The sequence below is a fragment of the Macaca mulatta genome, chromosome 9 (genome assembly GCF_049350105.2).
Source record: "Macaca mulatta isolate MMU2019108-1 chromosome 9, T2T-MMU8v2.0, whole genome shotgun sequence".
In the NCBI taxonomy this organism is placed as follows: Eukaryota; Metazoa; Chordata; class Mammalia; order Primates; family Cercopithecidae; genus Macaca; species Macaca mulatta.
The window spans coordinates 86,974,642-86,996,008 of NC_133414.1; the positions used below are offsets into that span (position 1 = coordinate 86,974,642).

General features: G+C 48.7%; 2 protein-coding genes across 4 annotated transcripts; one reads left to right on the forward strand and one right to left on the reverse strand.

The window, feature by feature from the left end:
• Positions 1 to 6,711: 6,711 nt before the first annotated feature.
• On the forward strand, positions 6,712 to 13,576 carry EGR2 (early growth response 2). Of its 3 annotated transcripts, none has more exons than XM_077945012.1 (3): positions 6,712 to 6,946; positions 9,611 to 9,719; positions 11,102 to 13,576. In XM_077945012.1, exons 1-3 carry the CDS (start codon positions 6,848 to 6,850, stop codon positions 12,361 to 12,363), a joined length of 1,470 nt encoding a protein of 489 aa, XP_077801138.1. In that variant the 5' UTR covers positions 6,712 to 6,847; the 3' UTR covers positions 12,364 to 13,576.
• A 3,494-nt stretch (positions 13,577 to 17,070) lies between these two features.
• Positions 17,071 to 20,788, reverse strand: ADO (2-aminoethanethiol dioxygenase). The gene is given in 1 exon segment (NM_001261626.1): positions 17,071 to 20,788. A coding segment is annotated over 1 exon segment (813 nt). The 5' UTR covers positions 20,481 to 20,788; the 3' UTR covers positions 17,071 to 19,667.
• Positions 20,789 to 21,367: the final 579 nt, after the last annotated feature.

Genomic DNA, 21,367 nt, shown 5'->3' on the forward strand with positions numbered 1-21,367 from the left:
CAATCTGTGATTTTAAAAAGCCTGACATACAGGAAAAGTGAGGGAATAAGACCCTTGTTAAAGCACCTTCCATCTCTAGGATTTCTGAGTAACAGATGAGGGGACCAAAATGGTCACTTTGGACATGTTTTTGGTGCCTCTTGTTTCATGAAATTCAAATAAAGGGAAGAAAGGCTGTAATAAATTGTTCCAGTTTTCCTCTTTTTGAAGTGTTCATGGGTTGTTGTCTGAATAATCATATTTTAAAAAGCAATCTGTCTAATTCTAAAAGGCTGGGGGTTGCCAGGTCTCTGGGGAGACTCTCTTTTGAGCATACAAGGCCATTTATTGAAATCGTTCTGTTACTCAGTAGTGAGCACATTGGCACCACAACAGCCCTCAGAGGGACGCACACAATCTAGTTAATTATGAGGATTCAAGAAGGAGTATGACCACGTATCTGGGCCTGCTGTTAGTATCAGGAGAGGCAGACCCACCAAGGCCTAGTTCCAAAGGGACTCCAAGGGACATTTCCCTACTCCCCTCTCTCCACATAAGAAGGAAAACACAGATACGGACCACTCTGCACCATGAGGAGAGGAAAAGAGGCCACCTTGAAGGGTCTTAGGATTGGTCAGCAAGCAAACAAGTCACAAGTTGAGTTCAGTGGTTGATGTCTTGTCCTGGAATCATAAACTTGGCCTCCCACCCTACCCCAATCTATATACAGCCCTGTCTCTGAAGGCCCCGCGACCCAAACAATTGCCTTGGGAGACAACAATTATATTTGCAGTATTATCTTGCTTTTCAGAATGTGGTCTTCCTTGGATGTCTCACAATGCTCTGGTCAATGGCACTTAGGGCAGGCATACCCAGTCTCATTTTAAAGATGAAGAAACAGAGGCTCAGAGATGTTAAGTCACTTGTCTAGTTACACCGGTTAGAGTAGGTACTGGGAACACCAGTAATGGCGTCAGACTACTTGGGTTCATGTCTTGGCACTTCCACTTAATCAGCTCTGCAACTTGGGCTTTGGTGACTCAGTTTCTTGAGTATAATGATATCTGCTTCATAGTGTGATTGGTAGATTAAAAAAGATAAAGCATCCCACTCATGAAAGTGGTTAGCATCCTGAAATGCTCAATAAATATCAGCCATTATTATGATGAAGAGATAACCATTAAGGCCAATTCCTAATCTCATGGTATTTCCAGTACACAGTGTTGTACCCAGCACCAGCTTCTTGCATTCTCTTTCTGCCCAATCCCTTCCCCTGCTCCCACCACCTTCCTCACTCAAAATAGTGAAGATGTAAAACTCTTTTTCTAAACATTATGGCTCCCTTGGCTGCTACTTAAAATTCTGGCAGGCACAAGGGGATGTGATGTCTCTACCTCTTTGTGGCATGAGGTTAAAAAGTATCACTGGATACAGGGAAATAAAAGCCTATCTCCCAAGGCTGTCACTAAAGGTTTGAGTGATGTGACTGCAGCAAGCACAGGTGGTGCCTTGTAGCATCAACCACCCACCCCAAATAGCACCATGAGCCATTGGCAGAGGCAGAACTGGAACTCTGTGCCTGGAGTCGTTTCCATTCCCCAGGCTACCTCGATTGCCCTGCATCTGGGACCACTAGCAGGTGGGAGAAGAGTCAGGAAGGAGAGGGGGTGGCTCACTGCTGGCTGCTACCATGTCAGTAGCACTCACTATCCTGAAGACAGAGAGTGGCCCCTCACAGCTTAAAGATTTAAACCTCTGCAAAAGGGGGTATCTGAGGACAAACCTTTCAGAGGATGCTTTCCAAGGTCCTTGCCCTTGTTCTAAATACAACATCTCCCTAAGAAATTGTTAGACATAGCATGAAGGGGGATGGGTAGAATTAATTGGGAACTATCTGACAAGACAGTATAAAAATCTCAGATGCTTCTCGTCGCTGGAAAGGCATATATTGGATTCCTACCCAGAACTTTGCTTGATTGGAATATAAACAGAGAACACATTTCTGATGTCCCTGCCTTAAAGGGATTTATAATTAAGTTGAAAAAGTAATGGCATAGAGAATATGGAGAGGATCACACGAGGACGTGCTCCTCCATGGGCTGCACAAGGCTAAGAATGTCCCTTATGGAGCACTGTCTCTAGATTTTGCAGGCCATTTGCTAACCCATTCTTCCTGCATTTTATATTTCGATTCTATATTCCCAAACCTCCTTGGAAGAACAACAGTGCTATTGTTATGTATTGTGGTCTTACTGGAAAAGAAAGATGATATATTAATTAGATTATTATTAATGTGGAACTTGGCTTTCCAAGTTTAGATGACATTTTCCTCAAAGGTATTGCTTGTTTTAAATTACATGCCAGTAACCTCTGCCTTCTGGGTTCCTTTTTCGCCTGCTCAGTAATGATATTATCAATGTTCTTGGAAGCTGAAGCTCAGAATTTTGGAAAAATGCAACAAATACTTCCTATATCAATGTTTGAAGTATAGCCACTGTCTCGCTTTTATCTGCTGTGGTTGTTCTACATTATGTAATGTACTTGAAACATGTGGGCTTTGGTGATTGAGAGAACAGAGTTCATATTCTGGTTCTGTGTGAACTTGGGTGAGCTATCTTCCCTGAACTTTAGTTCCCTCATCAGTAAAATGAGAATAAACAGCCGTGTTTCTCAAGGTGGTTGTGAGGAGTGAAGCAATGAACCTAGAACATAGTATAGTGTCTGGTGCAGAGTGGACAGTCAATAATAATAATTATTTAATAGCTAACAATTACTGAATAGTTATTATATACTGACAATATGCTGTGGGTTTTACATATATTATTATATTTAATCCTTAAAACAACCCTATAATCATTCTGTCCACTTTATATTTGAGGAAATAGAGGCACACAGAAGTTACAGAAGTTTTTCTTCTTTTTTTTGAGATAGCGTCTCACTCTGTTGCCAGGCTGGAGTGCAGTGGTGTGATCTTGGCTCACTGCAACCTCTGCTTCCCGGGTTCAAGCGATTCTCCCGCCTCAGCCTCCCAAGTAGCTGGGACTACAGGTGCGTGCCACCACGCCCAGCTAATTTTTGTGTTTTTAGTACAGATGGGGTTTCACCATGTTGGCCAGGATGGTCTTGATCTCTTGACCTCATGATCCGCCTGCCTCGGCCTCCCAAAGTGCTGGGATTACAGGTGTGAGCCACCGCGCCCTGCCAGAACTTTTAACTACCTAGGTGTTTAAGTACATATAGCCAGGTAGTGGCAGGATTTGGGTTTGAACCCAGGACCACAGGATTTAAATCCAGGCCTTATGGGCCTCTAGAGCCTATAACCTTAACCGTAATCATGAGAAATAATGACCATTCTTATCAAGATTATCTGATTGAAATATACAATTTGTTTTTTTTTTTTTGGTTTAACGCTGCGAAGCAACTGCTCTGACAACTGGATGCACTGACTGGCCTGGTCCTTTTGTCAGTATAAAAGCAAAGCTTCTATAACAAGTATGACATCATTTGGAAGAAGAAAAATTCCTCCCCATAACCTGGTAATGTAAGCAGGTTAGTAATATGTGTATAAAAATCCATAAGCTCCTCAGTTATAGCAAACTTTATTTTTTATATAATTAGAGATAATAAATTAAAGATATAAGCTGAAAGATTCAAAAATATAAAAAGGCATGATTTGGGATGAAGATTATGCTTTGAACCTTTGTGATCAGACTGTCAGCCTATCAGTAATTAAAGTGGACACCAGGTCATGGTATACCATGCATTGATTTACCTTTTATCTTTTGCCAGCAATGGTAAAGCGATCTGCAGATTTGTCAGGATGTGTTTCTACTAGAAAAGCTGCACTTATAAACTCTATTCATTTAAAATGGGACAAAATTCACACAGTCTGTCATTTCCTTATTAAGAAATAGACAACTAAGAAATGTTTTTCATTGCGACTGTCACCAAGACACAATGCTGATATCAATAAGCATTTTTGTGTATGTTCTCCTTGCTGAAACCTTGTCAGCATGTTCTCATTTGCTTACAGAAGCTGAGTGGTAAAAAATTTCAAATGTAAAAATTCTAATGTCACTGTCATTAGCCAGAAAAAGAAAAGGCAGAGCAAAGAAAGAATCTCGGAGAATAAAGTCTCTCTGGAGACACTCCAAGGAGGATGCCTGTACCGGCTACCTTCAGCCCCAGTGCTCTAGACATGGAGATGGCCTTAGAAGTTTCCACTAATGACTTTCCCCATTCCTCAAATGAACTTTGCTTCCTCCCACCTTGGCACCTTTCAACCTCTGTTCTTTCTCCCTGGAATCCTGTCTCCACTGACCTTCCCCCAATCCTTGCACATCCTTCAGATCTCTGCTTAGAGAAGTCTTCCTCAACCTCCAAGACTCACTTCGGTCCTTTGTCGTTTTCTTTCATTGGGATCAAACACTGTCATTGTTTGTAGTCATGTATTTGTGTGATACACAATGCTAAGTCCATGGGGTGGGAACCAGGCCTAGTTTTAGGCACTATTATACCCCTGGGGTTTGGTGTAGTGATGGACACCTAGTAGAGGCACATAAAATATCTAAAGGGAACCTGAGCACCCACTGCTTGGGCCAGTGCTACTGCTTGTGCTGCTGCTTCAACAAAATTAGATCATAGAGCTCTTATCTCCTCCTGTCCAGATTATTTGTGCCAGTGACACGTGACTTAAGTTGCACACTGGACTGGTGCAAAGCAATGCTTTCCTCAAGCTTCACAACGGTTTTGACTGGCGTAGCCTGGGCTTGGTTTATAGCCTCTGGGATTACCAGATTAGTAGTGAGAACCATTTATCAGTTGTTGAATGGTTGTAGAGAACCACTTATCAGTTTTTTTCAGCATACAGGGGCACCTTTAAGAAAGCTTGGCTGGATGGCAGAGTTGGAAATTGATCTGATTTTCACTGAAGTGCACATGTTCTACGCCATTCAAGTCTGAGGTCCCCACCCTCATGAGTGTCCCCAGTTAAGGCAAATTCTGACCTTCTTATGTCTTCCATTCCAGTAACAGTATTAGTATGGAAGGGAACAAAAATGACATCACAATAGGTAGAGCCTATGATGTGCAAAAATGTTAATAAATCAAAACACAAATATTAACAAATTATTTGTGACATCCCACTTGACTGATGGTGATCCTGTCACCACATTGTAAATGAGAATTTCAAATCTGGGTTAAAAAAAAAAAACCTGAAAATCACTCAGGGGACCCTGGGGTCCAGTTAGGACCTTCAGGTTGCCACCCCTGCCTGTCACCCCAAACATTCTCCTGCAACCCCAGGAGTAAGCCTACTAAAGGGCTTCTATGCATCCTTGCTATTTTACTTTCGGGCTCTGGAATCTGGACAAAGCAAATTAGAATCTGGCATGAGTTTGCTACTCTTTTAATAGCCCTGATACATCTTGGAGTGCCCCATTTACTTGGGCATTTTTACAGCTCTATTTTAAAGAAAGTGAAAACAAAAAAGTTCAAATGTTTAATAGTAGGGACCATGGTACATGTTGGTATTCAACTCTCACATTCTCCATCCCCACACCCCTCCACCTCCAGCACAGTATCTTGCTCAGTAAACCCTGTGAAGTTTTTATTTGTCCGCACTTCTTTCTTCTCTCACCTCTTCTTGTCTCCAGGGAGGATACTGTGGGGCTGGCTCCTCTTATGACAGCGTCTATTAGTATGCTGGCTTTGTGCCAGCCTGGCTATTCCATTCACAGTCTAAGTCTGGAGAGCCCAGGAACTCAAATTCTCCCTTTACAGTGGGTAGGGGGCGTGTCCATGACAGTCCCTTCTTCCTTGCCTGTAGAAAACCCTGACCTCAGCTTTGCTCTCCTCAGACACGCCAAAGAAAGGAGATGAAATTGGCGGAGGTGGCCTGATTCTTCGCTAGTGGGGGGAGTTAGGCTCCCAATCCTCAAAGAACTGTTCACTTTTCAGACCTGGGTTTTCCTGAGGGCACTATGTAGCGACCACTGTGCGCTGTACTTGGATTCAGAAGACCCGGCTGCAAGTTTGGATACGACCACTTACCAGCTACGTGACTTTAGGCAAGCCACTTTAGCTTTCTGAGGTTATCCACAGGGTGGCTGGCTTGAAAGAGTGCGCCTTGATTCTGTTCCATTACCTGCACTACCCATATTTAAGGGTTGGTACTTCAAGAGACACTCAAAAAAACAAAGGTTACGAGAGTTATCTACTGACTCGTTTCAGAGGAGATTCAATAAAGGCTTCCCAGGACTGGCCCCAGGCATTCCCCGGCCTCCCCGCAGCTGCTGCCCGTCCCCGCCCCCACTCCATTCCCTGCGCACCACGGGCTGGTGCAGCGTAGCTCTTAGGGGGTGGTGTGAGTCCTTGGAAAGCTCCGAAGAATTTCAGAGGGTCAGTCACTCTCATTTACTCTAATGTGCTTTTAAGACTCCTTGATGGGGCTCCTTCCTCCACCCGCCTTCCATTGGCCTACTCCTCCGGGAAGGGTGGCAGCCGAAGACCTCGCGGTTTTCCCTCGCTCAGGCACCCCTGCCCCCTCCCCCCGGCCCGCGTCCTGCCCTCCGCGGCCTGCTGGCCGGGCACTCGGGCGTCCAGGAGCTCCCCCTCGGGGCGGCGCGCGGCGACCGCCGGCGGGTTTGCCGGCTGCGCCAGTCGCGGGGCGGCCCGGGCAACTAGCCCGCCTGCCAGTCCGCCCACGTGCGCAGAGAGGAGCGAAGCTCGAGCAGTCGCCGCGCCCGCGCTTGCCGCCGGTGGGTGCCTCACCTCAGGGGCCGGCGGGGGCCGTAACCCGAGCCCCATCGCAGGGATCCGCATTTGCATAATTTGGCTTTCCCCCCTTCTTTCGGACTCAGGGCCGGAGATGCGAGTCGGGCTCCCCTCCGAGGCGTTGTCTTCCCCATGGTCAGCGCGGGGGCCGCGGGACCCGCCGGAGCGCAGGCGGAGCGGGCTGGCACACGTGGTAAGAACGCAGCTATCTTTTCTTGCTCTTCTCTTCTCTTCTCTTCTCTTCTCTTCTCTTCTCTTCTCTTCTCTTCTCTTCTCTTCTCTTCTCTTCTCTTCTCTTCTCCTTCCTTCCTTCCTTTCTTTCTTTCTAGGACTTTGCACATTTTTGCTGGGTGTGGGGTATCTACTAGGGTGCTAACCTTGCTGCGATTTCTTTCCACGTCCTTTTCATCCCCAATTGGAAAAAAGCGCACAGCGCGAGCGAGAAACTTTCCCAAATGTGCTCTGGGTGACTTACATCAGAGATGGCCGGCCGCCGGAGACCGGCTTTTTTGGAGGGAGAGGGAGAAGCAGCGCTTGGGTGGAAGAGCAGAGGGAGAGACCGCTCCCGGCCGCCCCAGGGCCATGACCGCGGTGCGCTGGGCCTGGCGAGAGCAGGCGCACGGCTGCAGCGGCCGAGGCAGGTGAGCGGCTGGAGAGCCGCCTGCAGCGCCGCACTCCCTCCACGGCGTGGCGCAGTGGCTCCCGCCTGCCCCGGCCCGCACTAGGCTAGTGCCGCTCCGGGCCGGGGGTGAAAAAGGAACAGGACAGGCCCGCGAGGCTGACCCTGCGCATTATCCCTGGCCTCCACGGCTTTGGAGCGGGAAAGGGCTCTGGGGCAGTTCGCAACCTGCACAAACGACCATGAATGAGCCATGCAGGCGGCGGTGCGCTGGACTTGGGCACCCGGGACCAGCCTCCTGTGGGGCCCCGGCCAGGCCCAGCTACCTATGCGGGCTGGGGCTCACTGGTGGAAGCTTTGCGCCCAGCATGCCAGAACCTGCTGCTATTTGGACTTTGGAAAAGTTTTTTAAAATTGCTTTGGGAACTAAACAGAAGGGTTTCTACCGGGGTCTCGCAAAGTAAAACGAGTGGGTTGGGGGATGGGGATGGCGTCTTGAAAGTGATTAGAGATGCTTTCGGCCGTCACTGAGGACCGCGCTGGGCTCACCAAGGTGTTTTTTGGGGAGGGAGAGAAAATATTTATTCTAGTACGTGTATTCTGGCTCGGGTGCGGGCAGGGCGCGGCCCTGGATAGTGGGCCATGGGGGTCAGGAGGAATCTGTGGCTGCCGGGACAGGTAGTGAAGGCTAAGACAGTGTCTTCACAGAGCCTCCTGTCCCGCGAGCCCGGAGCCCGCTCTGCCGCCGGGACACTGCTGGCAACGCGGGCGCGCGGGCGCAGTCAACAGGGAGGTGTGTAGTGTAAGGTGTGTGAGCGGGTGTGTGAAGAGGGCAGCGGGGGCGGGAGTGTGTAGCGGAAGTGGAGCGAGTGTGTGTGTGTATGTGTGTGTGGAGGGGCAGGGTGAGTGTCCAAGCTTCCATCTGGACGCCCCCACGCAGCCGACCGCCCAGACGCGCCGGGAAGGGCGCCCGCTCCGCGCAGCAGCTGAAGGGGGGCGGGGAGCGCGCGGGCAGAGGAAGGAGGGTGTCTCCGGCTGAGGATTTCTCTCGAAGCTCCCCACAGTAATTCTGCTCCTCCTAGGGTTTACCCTCCCAGTCCCAAGGTGCCCAAAATACTTAAACAAACAAACAACCCAAACCTGTTCCGTTTTCGCTCCTGTATAAATAGAACAGACTTTCCAAAAAAGCAATACGCATTCACTCTTATCACCAGCCACTTCTTTCCACCAAGTAATTCAGAAAAAAGCAGTCAGCTTCCGTGAATGCATGTAGCTTTTTTTTTTCTTCGCTGCCTCCTTTTGCTTGCGGTTTTGAGCTGCCAAGAAAGTGAGTAGGGGTTTGACTGTAGTGTCTCGGCTCAGCTCGGTTTCTTTCCGAAGTTTAATTTTCCGGAATGGCTCCCAAACAAGGGCTAGGGAGGCGGAGCCGCCGGCACCGGATCTTCGCCTTTTTTGGAAAGTCCCAGAGAACCGGAATTCCTCCCCGCCCCGGGAGGCTGAGCCGCAGCCCGGAGCCGCTCGCTCTCCCGCTGTGGCTGTGGCTGGGTCCATGGCGCGCCCTCTCTCCCGCGATCCCTGTGCCCCGGCCCCAGGCTGCAGCTAGGGCCGCGTGCCCGGGACCCCCGCGGATCCCCGCCGGCTGCGAGCTGGGAGTCGCGAGCCCGGCGGAGTCCGCGCGGCCGAGCCCGTGTATGCAAATCAGCCATGTGACGGCAAAAGCCGCCTGGCCCAGCCCTGTTCCTCAGTCCATATATGGGCAGCGACGTCACGGGTATTGAAGACCTGCCCATAAATACTTAGAGCAACACTTTCCGTCTAACTGAGCAAGGAGCAATTGATTAATAGCTCGGCGAGGGGACACACTGACTGTTATAATAACACTACACCAGCAACTCCTGGCTTCCCAGCAGCCGGAACACAGACAGGAGAGAGTCAGTGGCAAATAGCCATTTTTCTTATTTCTTAAAAAACAGCAACTTGTTTGCTACTTTTATTTCTGTTGATTTTTTTTTTTTTTTTTTTTTTTTTTTTTTTTTTTTGGTGTGTGTGGTGGTTGTTTTTAAGTGTGGAGGGCAAAAGGAGATACCATCCCAGGCTCAGTCCAACCCCTCTCCAAAACGGCTTTTCTGACACTCCAGGTAGCGAGGGAGTTGGGTCTCCAGGTTGTGCGAGGAGCAAATGATGACCGCCAAGGCCGTAGACAAAATCCCAGTAACTCTCAGTGGTTTTGTGCACCAGCTGTCTGACAACATCTACCCGGTGGAGGACCTCGCCGCCACGTCGGTGACCATCTTTCCCAATGCCGAACTGGGAGGCCCCTTTGACCAGATGAACGGAGTGGCTGGAGGTAAGCCGCGTGTCTTCGCAGGCCGGGACCTGCGCGGCCCGGAGGTGGTGGGTGGGGTGCAGTGGGTGTGCGGGAATCGCAGGAGAGGATTGGGGCTCCAGGTGGACGGTGCTGATTGCACTGGCTTTGAAGACTGGAAGTGGGTGTAGGAGGAACCTGCGGCAGCAGGGACCAGGGCGCGCGGGCAGATGCGCCAGGTCGCCAGCAAACCGGCGTGCGTGCGCCCCGGCGCGCCCAGCCCCGGGCGAGCGCAGGGATGGGGGTGGAAGAGGCGTCCCTTCAGGCTTCGAGGCTTGCGCAGGCCCTCTGGCCGGTAGCACTTCGACCTCCCCTCTCCCGGGGCAGGGGCAAAGTGACGGTAAAGTTCGGGGCTCCCGGGGAGAGCTGCGCGCCTGGAGAGCCGAGCGGCGGAGAAGCGCCAGGGGAAATCGTCGGTAGCTCCCTCCTGGGCAGAGCCGACCCCGGGAAAATCTCGGAGCGCTCCCTTCTTGCGGCCTGGAGGCGCTCCCCCACCTGCGCACCGCCCGCGAAGTTGAGGGGGTTAGCAAGGCGGGGGCTCCGGCCGGCGGAGGCAGGGAGTGGGTGGTGGAGGAGGGCGAGCAACGGCGGGAAGCAGCCCCCGGACTGCTGAGGGAGGCCCGCGGGGGCACCGGCGACGCCGGTTTCCTTGGCGATGCCGTGGAAGTCGTCTCTCGCGGCCCCCGCACCTTCCTCGAAGCCGGGCCACTGGCCTTGAGCTGAGGCGGGGACGCGCGGCTGTCGGGAAAGGCGGAGAAGATTGGGAGGGCAGGGAAACCTACGGACTCCTTCCTCTACAGCCCCCATTCCCTCCAGCAGCCCTCAGCTGAAGCGCAGCGGGAGAGGGAGGGAGAGAAAGGCACAAGGCGCTGCGGATGGGGAGCAGCCGGGAAGTCACCCACCCGCTTCTCGGGCTCTCCTCTCGGTTTGGCAGCATCACGGCACTAGGTCGATTCTTGGGTGGTGTTTGTCCTGGTGCCTCAGCCGTGGAACCCCCAGGCAAAGAAGAGGGAGAGAAGCTCCGGGCAGATGGGGCCTTTTAAAATATTGTTGTTGCTATTATTGGGTGTTTTTTATTGGGGACTAGAGCTGCAGATGGCTGGGGGTGGAGGGGAGTTGGGAAAAGCTCATTCTGCTTTTTTGGAGGTAGTTCTTGAGTTCCATACTGTCAATGGGTTGCCACAGTTGGGCTGGCCTCTTCTTACTGTCTGTGAGTCTCAATTTCCCTACCTTTTGGACTTTGCCCCAGCTCTACAGTGCTGAGACTCTGGGCCTTGGGAATGGACCTATGTGAGCCGGGGTGAGAAGGGAATCCTGGCTGTATTTTCATTGTTCCACCTCCATTCTGCCTTTTCCCTCCCCAGATGGCATGATCAACATTGACATGACTGGAGAGAAGAGGTCGTTGGATCTCCCATATCCCAGCAGCTTTGCTCCCGTCTCTGCACCTAGAAACCAGACCTTCACTTACATGGGCAAGTTCTCCATTGACCCTCAGTACCCTGGTGCCAGCTGCTACCCAGAAGGCATCATCAATATTGTGAGTGCAGGCATCTTGCAAGGGGTCACTTCCCCAGCTTCGACCACAGCCTCATCCAGCGTCACTTCTGCCTCCCCCAACCCACTGGCCACAGGACCCCTGGGTGTGTGCACCATGTCCCAGACCCAGCCTGACCTGGACCACCTGTACTCTCCACCACCGCCTCCTCCTCCTTATTCTGGCTGTGCAGGAGACCTCTACCAGGACCCTTCTGCGTTCCTGTCAGCAGCCACCACCTCCACTTCTTCCTCTCTGGCCTACCCACCACCTCCTTCCTATCCGTCCCCCAAGCCAGCCACGGACCCAGGTCTCTTCCCAATGATCCCAGACTATCCTGGATTCTTTCCATCTCAGTGCCAGAGAGACCTACATGGTACAGCTGGCCCAGACCGTAAGCCCTTTCCCTGCCCCCTGGACACCCTGCGGGTGCCCCCTCCACTCACTCCACTCTCTACCATCCGTAACTTTACCCTGGGGGGCCCCAGTACTGGGGTGACCGGACCAGGGGCCAGTGGAGGCAGCGAGGGACCCCGACTGCCTGGTAGCAGCTCAGCAGCAGCCGCCGCCGCGGCCGCCGCCGCCTATAACCCGCATCACCTGCCACTGCGGCCCATTCTGAGGCCTCGCAAGTACCCCAACAGACCTAGCAAGACGCCAGTGCACGAGAGGCCCTACCCGTGCCCAGCAGAAGGCTGCGACCGGCGGTTCTCCCGCTCCGACGAGCTGACACGGCACATCCGAATCCACACTGGGCATAAGCCCTTCCAGTGTCGGATCTGCATGCGCAACTTCAGCCGCAGTGACCACCTCACCACCCACATCCGCACCCACACCGGTGAGAAGCCCTTCGCCTGTGACTACTGTGGCCGAAAGTTTGCCCGGAGTGATGAGAGGAAGCGCCACACCAAGATCCACCTGAGACAGAAAGAGCGGAAAAGCAGTGCCCCCTCTGCCTCAGTGCCAGCCCCCTCTACAGCCTCCTGCTCTGGGGGCGTGCAGCCTGGGGGCACCCTGTGCAGCAGCAGCAGCAGCACTCTTGGTGGAGGGCCGCTCGCCCCTTGCTCCTCTCGGACCCGGACACCTTGAGATGAGACTCGGGCTGACACACCAGTTCCCAAAGGTCCCGGAGGCCCTTTGTCCACTGGAGCTGCACAACAAACACTACCACCCTTCCCTGTCCCTCCCTCCCTTTGTTGGGCAAAGGGCTTTGGTGGAGCTAGCACTGCCCCCTTTCCACCTAGAAGCAGTTCCTTCCTAGAATTTAGCCCATTCTAGTCTCTCTTAGGTGAGTTGACTATCAACCCAAGGCAAAGGGGAGGCTCAGAAGGGGGTGGTGGGGGACCCCTGGCCAAGAGGGCTGAGGTCTGACCCTGCTTTAAAGGGTTGTTTGACTAGGTTTTGCTCCCCCACTTCCCCTTATTTTGACCCATCACAGGTTTTTGACCCTGGATGTCAGAGTTGATCTAAGACATTTTCTACAATAGGTTGGGAGACGCTGATCCCTTCAAGTGGGAACAGCAAAAAGACAAGCAAAACTGATGTGCACTTTATGGCTTGGGACTGATTTAGGGCATGTTGTACAGTGAGTGAAGTATGGCCTTTATGCCGCACTCTGTGGCCCTAGAATGGCGAATCAGAGCATATCTAGTTGTCTCAACCCTTGAAGCAATATGTATTATAAACTCAGAGAACAGAAGTGCAATGTGATGGGAGGGACATAGCAATATCTGCTCCTTTTCGAGTTGAGAAATGTAGACTATTTTTTCAGTGTATATCCACTCAGATTTCGTGTATTTTTGATGTACACTGTTCTCTACAATTCTGAATCTTTGGGAAAAAATGTAAAGCATTTATGATCTCTTGAAATGAGTCAGAGGTTAACTTATTTAAGGGGGATGTACATATATTCTCTGAAACTAGGATGCATGCAATTGTGTTGGAAGTGTCCTTGGTGCCTTGTGTGATGTAGACAATGTTACAGGGTCTGCATGTAAATGGGTTGCCTTATGGAAAGAAAAATCACTCCCTGGGTTTAGTATGGCTGTATATTTCTGCCTATTAATATTTGGAATTTTTTTTAGAAAGTATATTTTTGTATGCTTTGTTTTGTGACTTAAAAGTGTTACCTTTGTAGTCAAATTTCAGATAAGAATGTACATAATGTTACTGGAGCTGATTTGTTTAGTCATTAGCTCTTAATAGTTGTGAAAAAATAAATCTATTCTAATGCAAAACCACTAACTGAAGTTCAGATAATGGATGGTTTGTGACTATAGTGTAAATAAATACTTTTCAACAATATTTTTGTTGCAGAAATCATTTCTGAAATACTTACTGGGTGGGAATTAAACAGTCATTCAGTCGCTGTGGCAGTATTTTTTAAAAACAGCACTAAGCACCAGTGAAAATGCTTTGACCAAACCATGGTCTCCAGGTCTTCTTTGCTAGCCTCTGGATACCAACCCCAAAGCAGGCTCCATTCATAATCAAACACTAGTGTTCTGGGGATTTCCCCCATGCATTAGTGTAAAAGTGGGGAGGCGTTGTTTTGACTCATTGTTCCGTTGTCTCTAACAGCCTATAGCTTCTCTCCGCTCCTGAGTGGGCTCCGGAAAATAAATACTTACAAACAAGTGCCCACTCGGAGACTACACATTTGCAACCGCTTTCAGAACCCTGACCAGGGTCTGGAACTCAGACGAGATGTGGCTTTGTGGAAAGTGTGGTGGCGTGGTCAAGCTGGAAATGACTTTCAGCTTCCAGGATTAGTCTCATGACCACAGAAAACTTTTTGAAAAGCGCTATCATCTCTTCAGATCGAAAATGCTCCCAGACGCTGCTGATGACAGCATGAATGGGTTGCCAAAGGAATTACCCCAGGACTCATTTCTCTCCAGCCTTCACTTCCCAACTGATTACCCCTATCTGAAAGGATCATTGATCTGCCAAAGGTTTGGTGGGTCTAGAAGTGACCATCAAAATACTCAGCTCATTAGATATAGATGCCTCAAGAAAATCTCAAAGATGATCTAAACTAAATAGGCCAATATAGTCCTCCATGGTACTGGATAAGGGTTTGCAAAGAATGTACTGTAGGGTTCGTTTTACTGCAAGTCTTTTGTAGTGGTTTTAAAATATAAATTCACCAAAAAATAGTTAATTTAGCCACAAGTAAACAGATGATGCCTTTGTGAAGTTATCATCTTTACTGTAAAATCTGGGCCTAAATATCATTTACGTTCACCCACCTCTGGATCCTTACACGAATGTAACATGTTGCAGCAGCGTCCACTGTTTAGCTGACATCTGAAAATCCCTTTGTCTATTTGCCCTTCAGTACTGTTAAGACTCCCTCAGGCTCAACCTGTATTTCAGAACAGCAGATGGTTACAGCTACTCTGGAAACCACCTTTTGCCCTTACCAGCACTAGAATTTGAGACCCGATTTGTGGAGGGAATGAATGCCTTTCTTCTATATCTCTTCTCCATCCCTATTTCAAGGATGTAGAATCCCCCTATTCTACTATGAAACAAGAGGTTTCCGAACTTGTTTCAGATTTTTCTAGTGACTGGTGTTTTCCCATTAGTTCCTATTTCCCAGCTTGTTGGCATAGTATCATCCCTGCTTGTCCAACTTTAGTAAGTATCAGACAATGCTACATTTTGATAATTACACGATTTAAAAGAATACTTCCTTCCTACCAAGATTTCATTATATTAAAATATAGTATACCCAAATTTTGTAAGATATATTTGTCTTGCCAAATTCTAATTTTAGAGGATCCTCAATCAAGATAATCTAAACAATTACTTACAAAGCAGTAGACTCAAAAGTCATCTCAAAAATAAAAAAGAAGATATTTTGATGACAGCAGAATTGGTTACATAATCACTTTCACCCTGACGTGAGCTTGGTGAGGTAGCATTAACACACATACCATAAGGAACACCACACCTCAGCGTTTTCTCAGAGCCAACCTTGTGGCTTTTACTAGTAGATTTCAATATGTAAGGTCAGTATCTTTAATCCGATTTTGCTCTCTACTTAAAATATTCAGGGTGCTTCTTGCACACATCTCATTTTTTACATTACTCAAGAAATAAAGCACAGAAAAATGTCTTCTTCTAATCTTGTATATACACTTCTGGAGAATAATTTCTTAAAGATTCATAGTGCTTTTGAGATAGTTCAACTCATATTAAAAATGAGTTGATTATACCTACATAAGGCTTACAAGTGTTCACAAACCAGGCTATTTAATTTGATTATCCCAGCTGCTAATAAGATTAAGGCAAATTGTTTCGTGTATGTTAAAAATGGCTGCAGTGACATTTTAACCATTTAATACCACTTTTGTGTGGGTGTGTATGGAGAGTGGGGGGAAGAGCGGTCGGCATTAAAAAGTCCCAAAAATGCTGCCAGCAGAAGCTAAAACTAAACAAATTCTACAGGAGAACAAAAAAGAAAAGAAGTCCTGAAACTCTTTTCTTCCAGAATGAAAGTATTTTTGTTTTCTTGTATAGTACTATCTTATTTTCCTTAGGTTAAATACAAAGTAAGCTTTTTTCTGTTATAGCAAAATAGTCCGATTAGACATTAGCTTCAGATGTGTTTTCCCTCATGCTGTTTCAAAGCTCACTCTCAAGGAAATAAACTATTTTTAAGTGTATATTACTTGGGCTTTAAAATCTGCAGAAGGCCACTAGCTTTTAGTACATAATCTTACAGTATACATTGTGAACCTTTAATGGTAATCAAACTGTAGACACCAGAGCAGGCAAGCTTTTCCCTGTCTTGCTATAATCAAGTAAGAATTCTCTCTAAACAATTTGAAACATGTCTTCATTTTCCATAAGTACACTGATTTTGTTTTTCTTTTTTTGACATGCAGTCTCGCTCTTGTCGCCCAGGCTGGAGTGCAGTGGCACGATCTCGGCTAACCACAACCTCCACCTCCCAGGTTCAAGAGATTCTCCTGCCTCAGCCTTCTAGGTAACTGGGATTACAGGTGCCCACTACCATGCCTGACTAATTTTTGCACTTTTAGTAGAGATGGGGTTTTGCCATGTTGGCCAGGCTGGTCTCAAACTCCTGACCTCAGGTGATCTGCCCGCCTCAGCCTCCCAAAGTGCTGGCATTACAGGTATACTGATTTTAATCCAGAAATGCAAACATCCCCAGATTTGGGTTTGAAGATTCAATATCTATAAGGGACTTGACAAATGGTTTCCTTCTTTGACAGCAGATGCCTCATTGCAATGGAAGCGATCAGTGATTGGCTTCTGTATATACGTTTAAGTTATTTAGACGTGCAATTACAGAAGTAGCACTGCTCTCAGGTTAGAATTGGAAAGCAATAGGCAAGCCCTGAATTAAAGATATATTGCTTCTTCACCGGGCTGGAGAGCTAGAGCACAAGATTCAGAATCAGTAACAGATGAGTAATGGCAGAGTCCTCCCGAGATGCCAGGACTGAGGCACCTACAAGGAGACAACGAAAAGGGGGAATAAAAGGTGTGGATTTTGGGAGAAGTTCAGGGTTACTAGTGTTAAAAGCTCAGAAAACCCTCTCCTGTTGACAAAACACATATTATTTAAAAAGCAGGCTATCACTTTCATTAATAAATAGCAGTTGGTGTAAATGCAATCCATTCAAATCAGGCTTAGTAAAAATCAATTCTCATAAAATAGCTAAGTAGGTACACAATACTCTGCATTGATATAACTGGCCACTGACAGAACCAGATACTTTAAAAGCTTCAGAAGCATTTAGACAGACAATTTCTCACCCATGAGGCAATTATTGCATTTATTATTCACTACAAAAGTGATTAGTATCATTGTGCTCATTAGTCTTTCCTAGGGGAAGATAACTTTTATCCCACAGTTGTTATTAAAAATTATCTATATTGGAGGGAGTATATAGAACCACAATAGCAACATATCAAGTCAGTCATGACGAACAGTTTATGCACACACGTGCAACATACTTTCTGCACCACACTTTGTCTTTGTAATAAGCATATTCTTTCCTTAGTGGCTCACTAAAACAAGTTACATTTTGTCTTCACCACTAATTTACTCAGAATTTATTAGTGAACCAAAGGTTTCACTGTTCTTATTGAACTGAATCTGAGATATCATATTGCTGTTTTGGCCTGCAACAATTTCAGTTACTCTTTTGAAAGCACCTTAGGTATTTTCTTCCAATTTGCTTGTAACTGAAAACTTTAAAACTTTTTTTTTTCATAATGAAGTCATAATTCTTCCTTTATTACTATCCTACAGCCAGCATGAGTTTTTGTAGGTTAATGTACTCTAGGTTGTATTATAACACATACATTGCTATTAATAATCTTTGTAAGCTAATCAACTTTTTGCTACAATATAATCCAAAAAAGTATATGATTGATAACCACATTCATTACCGCGCTATGGAAAAAAAAAACACCTTTTATTTTGTGAAGTTTTCTAAGAAAATCATTTGCATATCTAGAATTTTATTTTCAAACTAAGTGGCATGAAGAACTGCTTCGAACTGCCCCCAAAGGCATTTTAAACGACATCAGAATGTGGAGCTACAATAAAACAATTTTAACAACCCTGGAGGAAATACTTGGTACTATGCCTGTGTCAGGTTTTATAATAAAGCGGCATGTCCTGTGGAATATCTTTTTGTGTTTTGTTTTGGTTTTATTTTTTAAATCACTCACCAAGTATTTGCTTTTTTATACTATCTTAAAAACTGGGAACAAATACTCCCTCACCCTGGGTCTCTGTGTGTATAAAGAGGCAAAGGCACATACTCTTTCTCTACATACCGGGTCAACATTCCACCAACAATAGCAAATCTCCCTTTATTATAGATATTAGAACTCTATTGCCACTTGGGCAAGTCAATCAAGAGGGCTTAGACGACAGCTGGGCAAATTTTAATGTGTTTATTTCTACAATTTGTTTTTATTAAAAGTTTTGTGAAAAAAAGGAATCTTATAAATAGTAAAAAGGGAGAAACAGTGCTTCATGGCCTGAAGCAAATGGTGTCAATACATCTGTAAACAAGGTGAGACTGCTCAGACTATTAAACGCACAAAAATAAAACTAGTCACAGATAGCAAGACTGTTCATTTCAGGGTTTGGGAGTGGGAAGTGTTTAATCCCAAGTTTTGGTGCCCTAAAATGGCTAGCAGTCTAGTTAATTCTCAATTCTCTAGCTGTGATCTTCTGTGCCTTCTATCCCGTCCTACAGAAAATCACATTAGATGAACCCAGCGCTCAGTCGTTTTAGGGAGAGGGTTGAGACAACACTGCCAGCAACACAGCTGGAAATACCCGAGTCGGGAACGTTAGAGTTCCTGAGAGAATGTGAAACAGCTATCAACATAGTATTTCTCCCTACTTTTACAGTAAAATATTGGAAGTAAATAAAGATAGGGAATACAACAGCTGGCTAGGAGTGTTTTACATTCAGTTGTTTGGAAGCATAACACATTCAGCTCCTTTGAATCTTCCCGTTAGAAAATATAGAATTACTCTATCACCTTTTAAGGTACAGTAAGACAAGAAAAAAAGTCATGTGAGGATAATACAGTCTTTGCATTACAGGTGAATCTGCAACATGAAATCTGCTCAACTCACAGATCTGGAGATTCATAGGGAAGATAAGCTCTAAGTGACCATGTCACAGAGATTATGCAGGTGCTGAATTTCTTAGTAGATGCTGCCTGAGTAAACCAGATGTGGCTACTGGGCACAGGGAGGAAAGAAAATAAATCTTGTCCTCTACATGCATAGTTATGTTGTGAGAGTGATCCCCAAACTGAAAAAATCATTTAATTTTCACAAGGAATTAATTAGGCAGGCCAGCTCACTTTAAACAGTAGCTCATCTCTTTAAACCTAGTTTTTACCAATGACTTGAACTAAAAACAATTCAAACCACTGGGTCATGCACAGTCAATAAGTTAAAACTGTAAGAAAAAAAGGGCATAAGGGCATGAGTGGAAAATAAACCCTATTTACCTAAGGGGTGGGGAGTGGGAGGAAGAAAACCACTTAGTATTTTGTATAGAATGGGGAAGAGAGGAAGATACTTTCATTATGGCTTTAGGATGGAAGCGCTTCAGATAGTCCCCTGCCCCACTCCTCCAAATCAAAGCCCCAGTGGCAGTGACGGTACCAGGAAACAATCTAGCCTCCCCGCCCACTCCGCCCCCATAACCGTGCCCGGCGGCTGCTGTCCAGTCGCCCGTGCTTCCCAAGGCTGCCGAGGAAGCGGCTGCTGCTCATTCCAGTAGATCCAACGCCCAGGATCGGGGGTAGAGAGAGACACAGCCCTTGTGGTAGGGTAGGGCACGTCTTCGGCCCACTGCTCCTGGGCGCCGGTGGCTTCAAGGGAAGACCTTGGGACCTGGATAGGGTTCTCCCTCGCACCAGAAGTCATCGGCCTGTGGGGTCTCCAGGAGCCACACCTCTCGGGGCAGGTCACAGGCCGAGCTGGAGGCCTCCTTGGGCCTGACCGGCTCCAGCACCCGGTAATAGTGGCAGTCCCGGCCGTCGTCCGGGTCGTAGGGCGGGGCCAGGATGTCCAGGAAGGCGGCAGGCCCTTCCACGGCGTCGATCTGGTGCAGGTTGTCCCGGTGCGGTGTCAGGATGCAGGGGCCACTGGCCTCGGTGTACTCGGCCCGCGAACGCAGCACGCCCGGCCGCACTGCTTCTCGCTCCCGGGGCTGCAGCGGCGGCTCAAACTGCTGCTCGGGCGGCAAGGCCCGCGGCCGTTGCCCGCCGCCCGCGTCCAGCTTGTCCATACAGCTGATGCGCACGGTGCCGTATAGCACCTTGAGCATGCCATGCATGCCCGGGTGGTCGTGCAGCGGGATGGACGTGCCGCTCTTGAGCAGGAACACGCCCAGACTGAAGCCGTCCGTCTCGTAGATGTGCATGTAGGTGACTGGCGGCAGGTTGGGCGGCAGTGGCTGTAGTGTGGCCTTGCGCGGGGCGATGTTCAAGTCCTCGGCGCGGACCTGGGTCAGAAGGCTCTTCAGCTTGCTCAGGTTCTCCGGGAAGCCCGGCGGCATCGGCGCCTCCGGGCCAGAAGCCGCGCCGCGATCGGAAGCGCCGCGACCGCCCCCGCTGTCCCGGAAGGTGAGGCAAGCCTGGCGGGCGATCCGTTGGATCAGGGAGGCCATGTTGTCTCGGGGCATGGTCTGCTGCTCCTCTGCGTACCGGGACCGGCCCCCTCCTTTCCTCCGCCCCTTGCGGTCCCCGGCGGCCGCCACGGCTGCCCGCAGCCCGGGTCGAGGCGGGAGGCCCCGCAACCACCGGCCCGTCGGGCGCGCGGCACCGCCGCCAACCTCAGCAGCCACGCGCCCGCAACTGCCCGGCGCGCTCGCCTTGCGCCCCCTCTGAGCGTGCACGCGCACGCCCCACACCCCGCACTCACGCTCCGGGAGCAGATACCGGCCGCGCGGACGGTGCCAGGCTTTGCCTTACGCCCGGTGCTCCATTCATGCGGCCCGCACCTACGACGGTGGCCGGGCGCCCAGGGACCCTGCAGAGCATGCCGGGACTTGTAGTCCGGCCTTCCGCTTGAGCGCTGAGAGAGTTCACTTAGTTGATTGGAAAATGGAGGAACTATTACACATGTTGGGAATAAAGCGATCTTTTTCAGAATGCAGAGGTGTTTTTCTTGTTTTAAAAAAGATGACTCGAGGTGCAAGAGTAGCAGTCACTTGACTACAACTCCCGGCATCCCCCGCAGGGTGGAGTGACGCACTTCCGTCAGCTGGCCCGCGAAGTAGTGGAGGCTCTTGGCCTTCATTAATAACAGGGCAAGGAGGGTCGTTAACCTTCTGGCGCCGCTGGGGCCTGGTTAGCCATGCAGGGTCGCCTTCCTTTGGCCTTGCCCCTGGGAAGGAGGCTGTTGAGTCAGCCTTAGCTCCTCACAGCCGCCTAGGTGTAGCACTGTCTCCCACGGGAATTGTAGGAGGGTGCTTTTTGTAATTTTGTGTTTCCTAGGAGGGGAGGGGGTCCTGGCCGTCCTCTGTGATCACCAAGGTTACTCGGCCCAGCTGGGCCCAGTTGTTGTTTG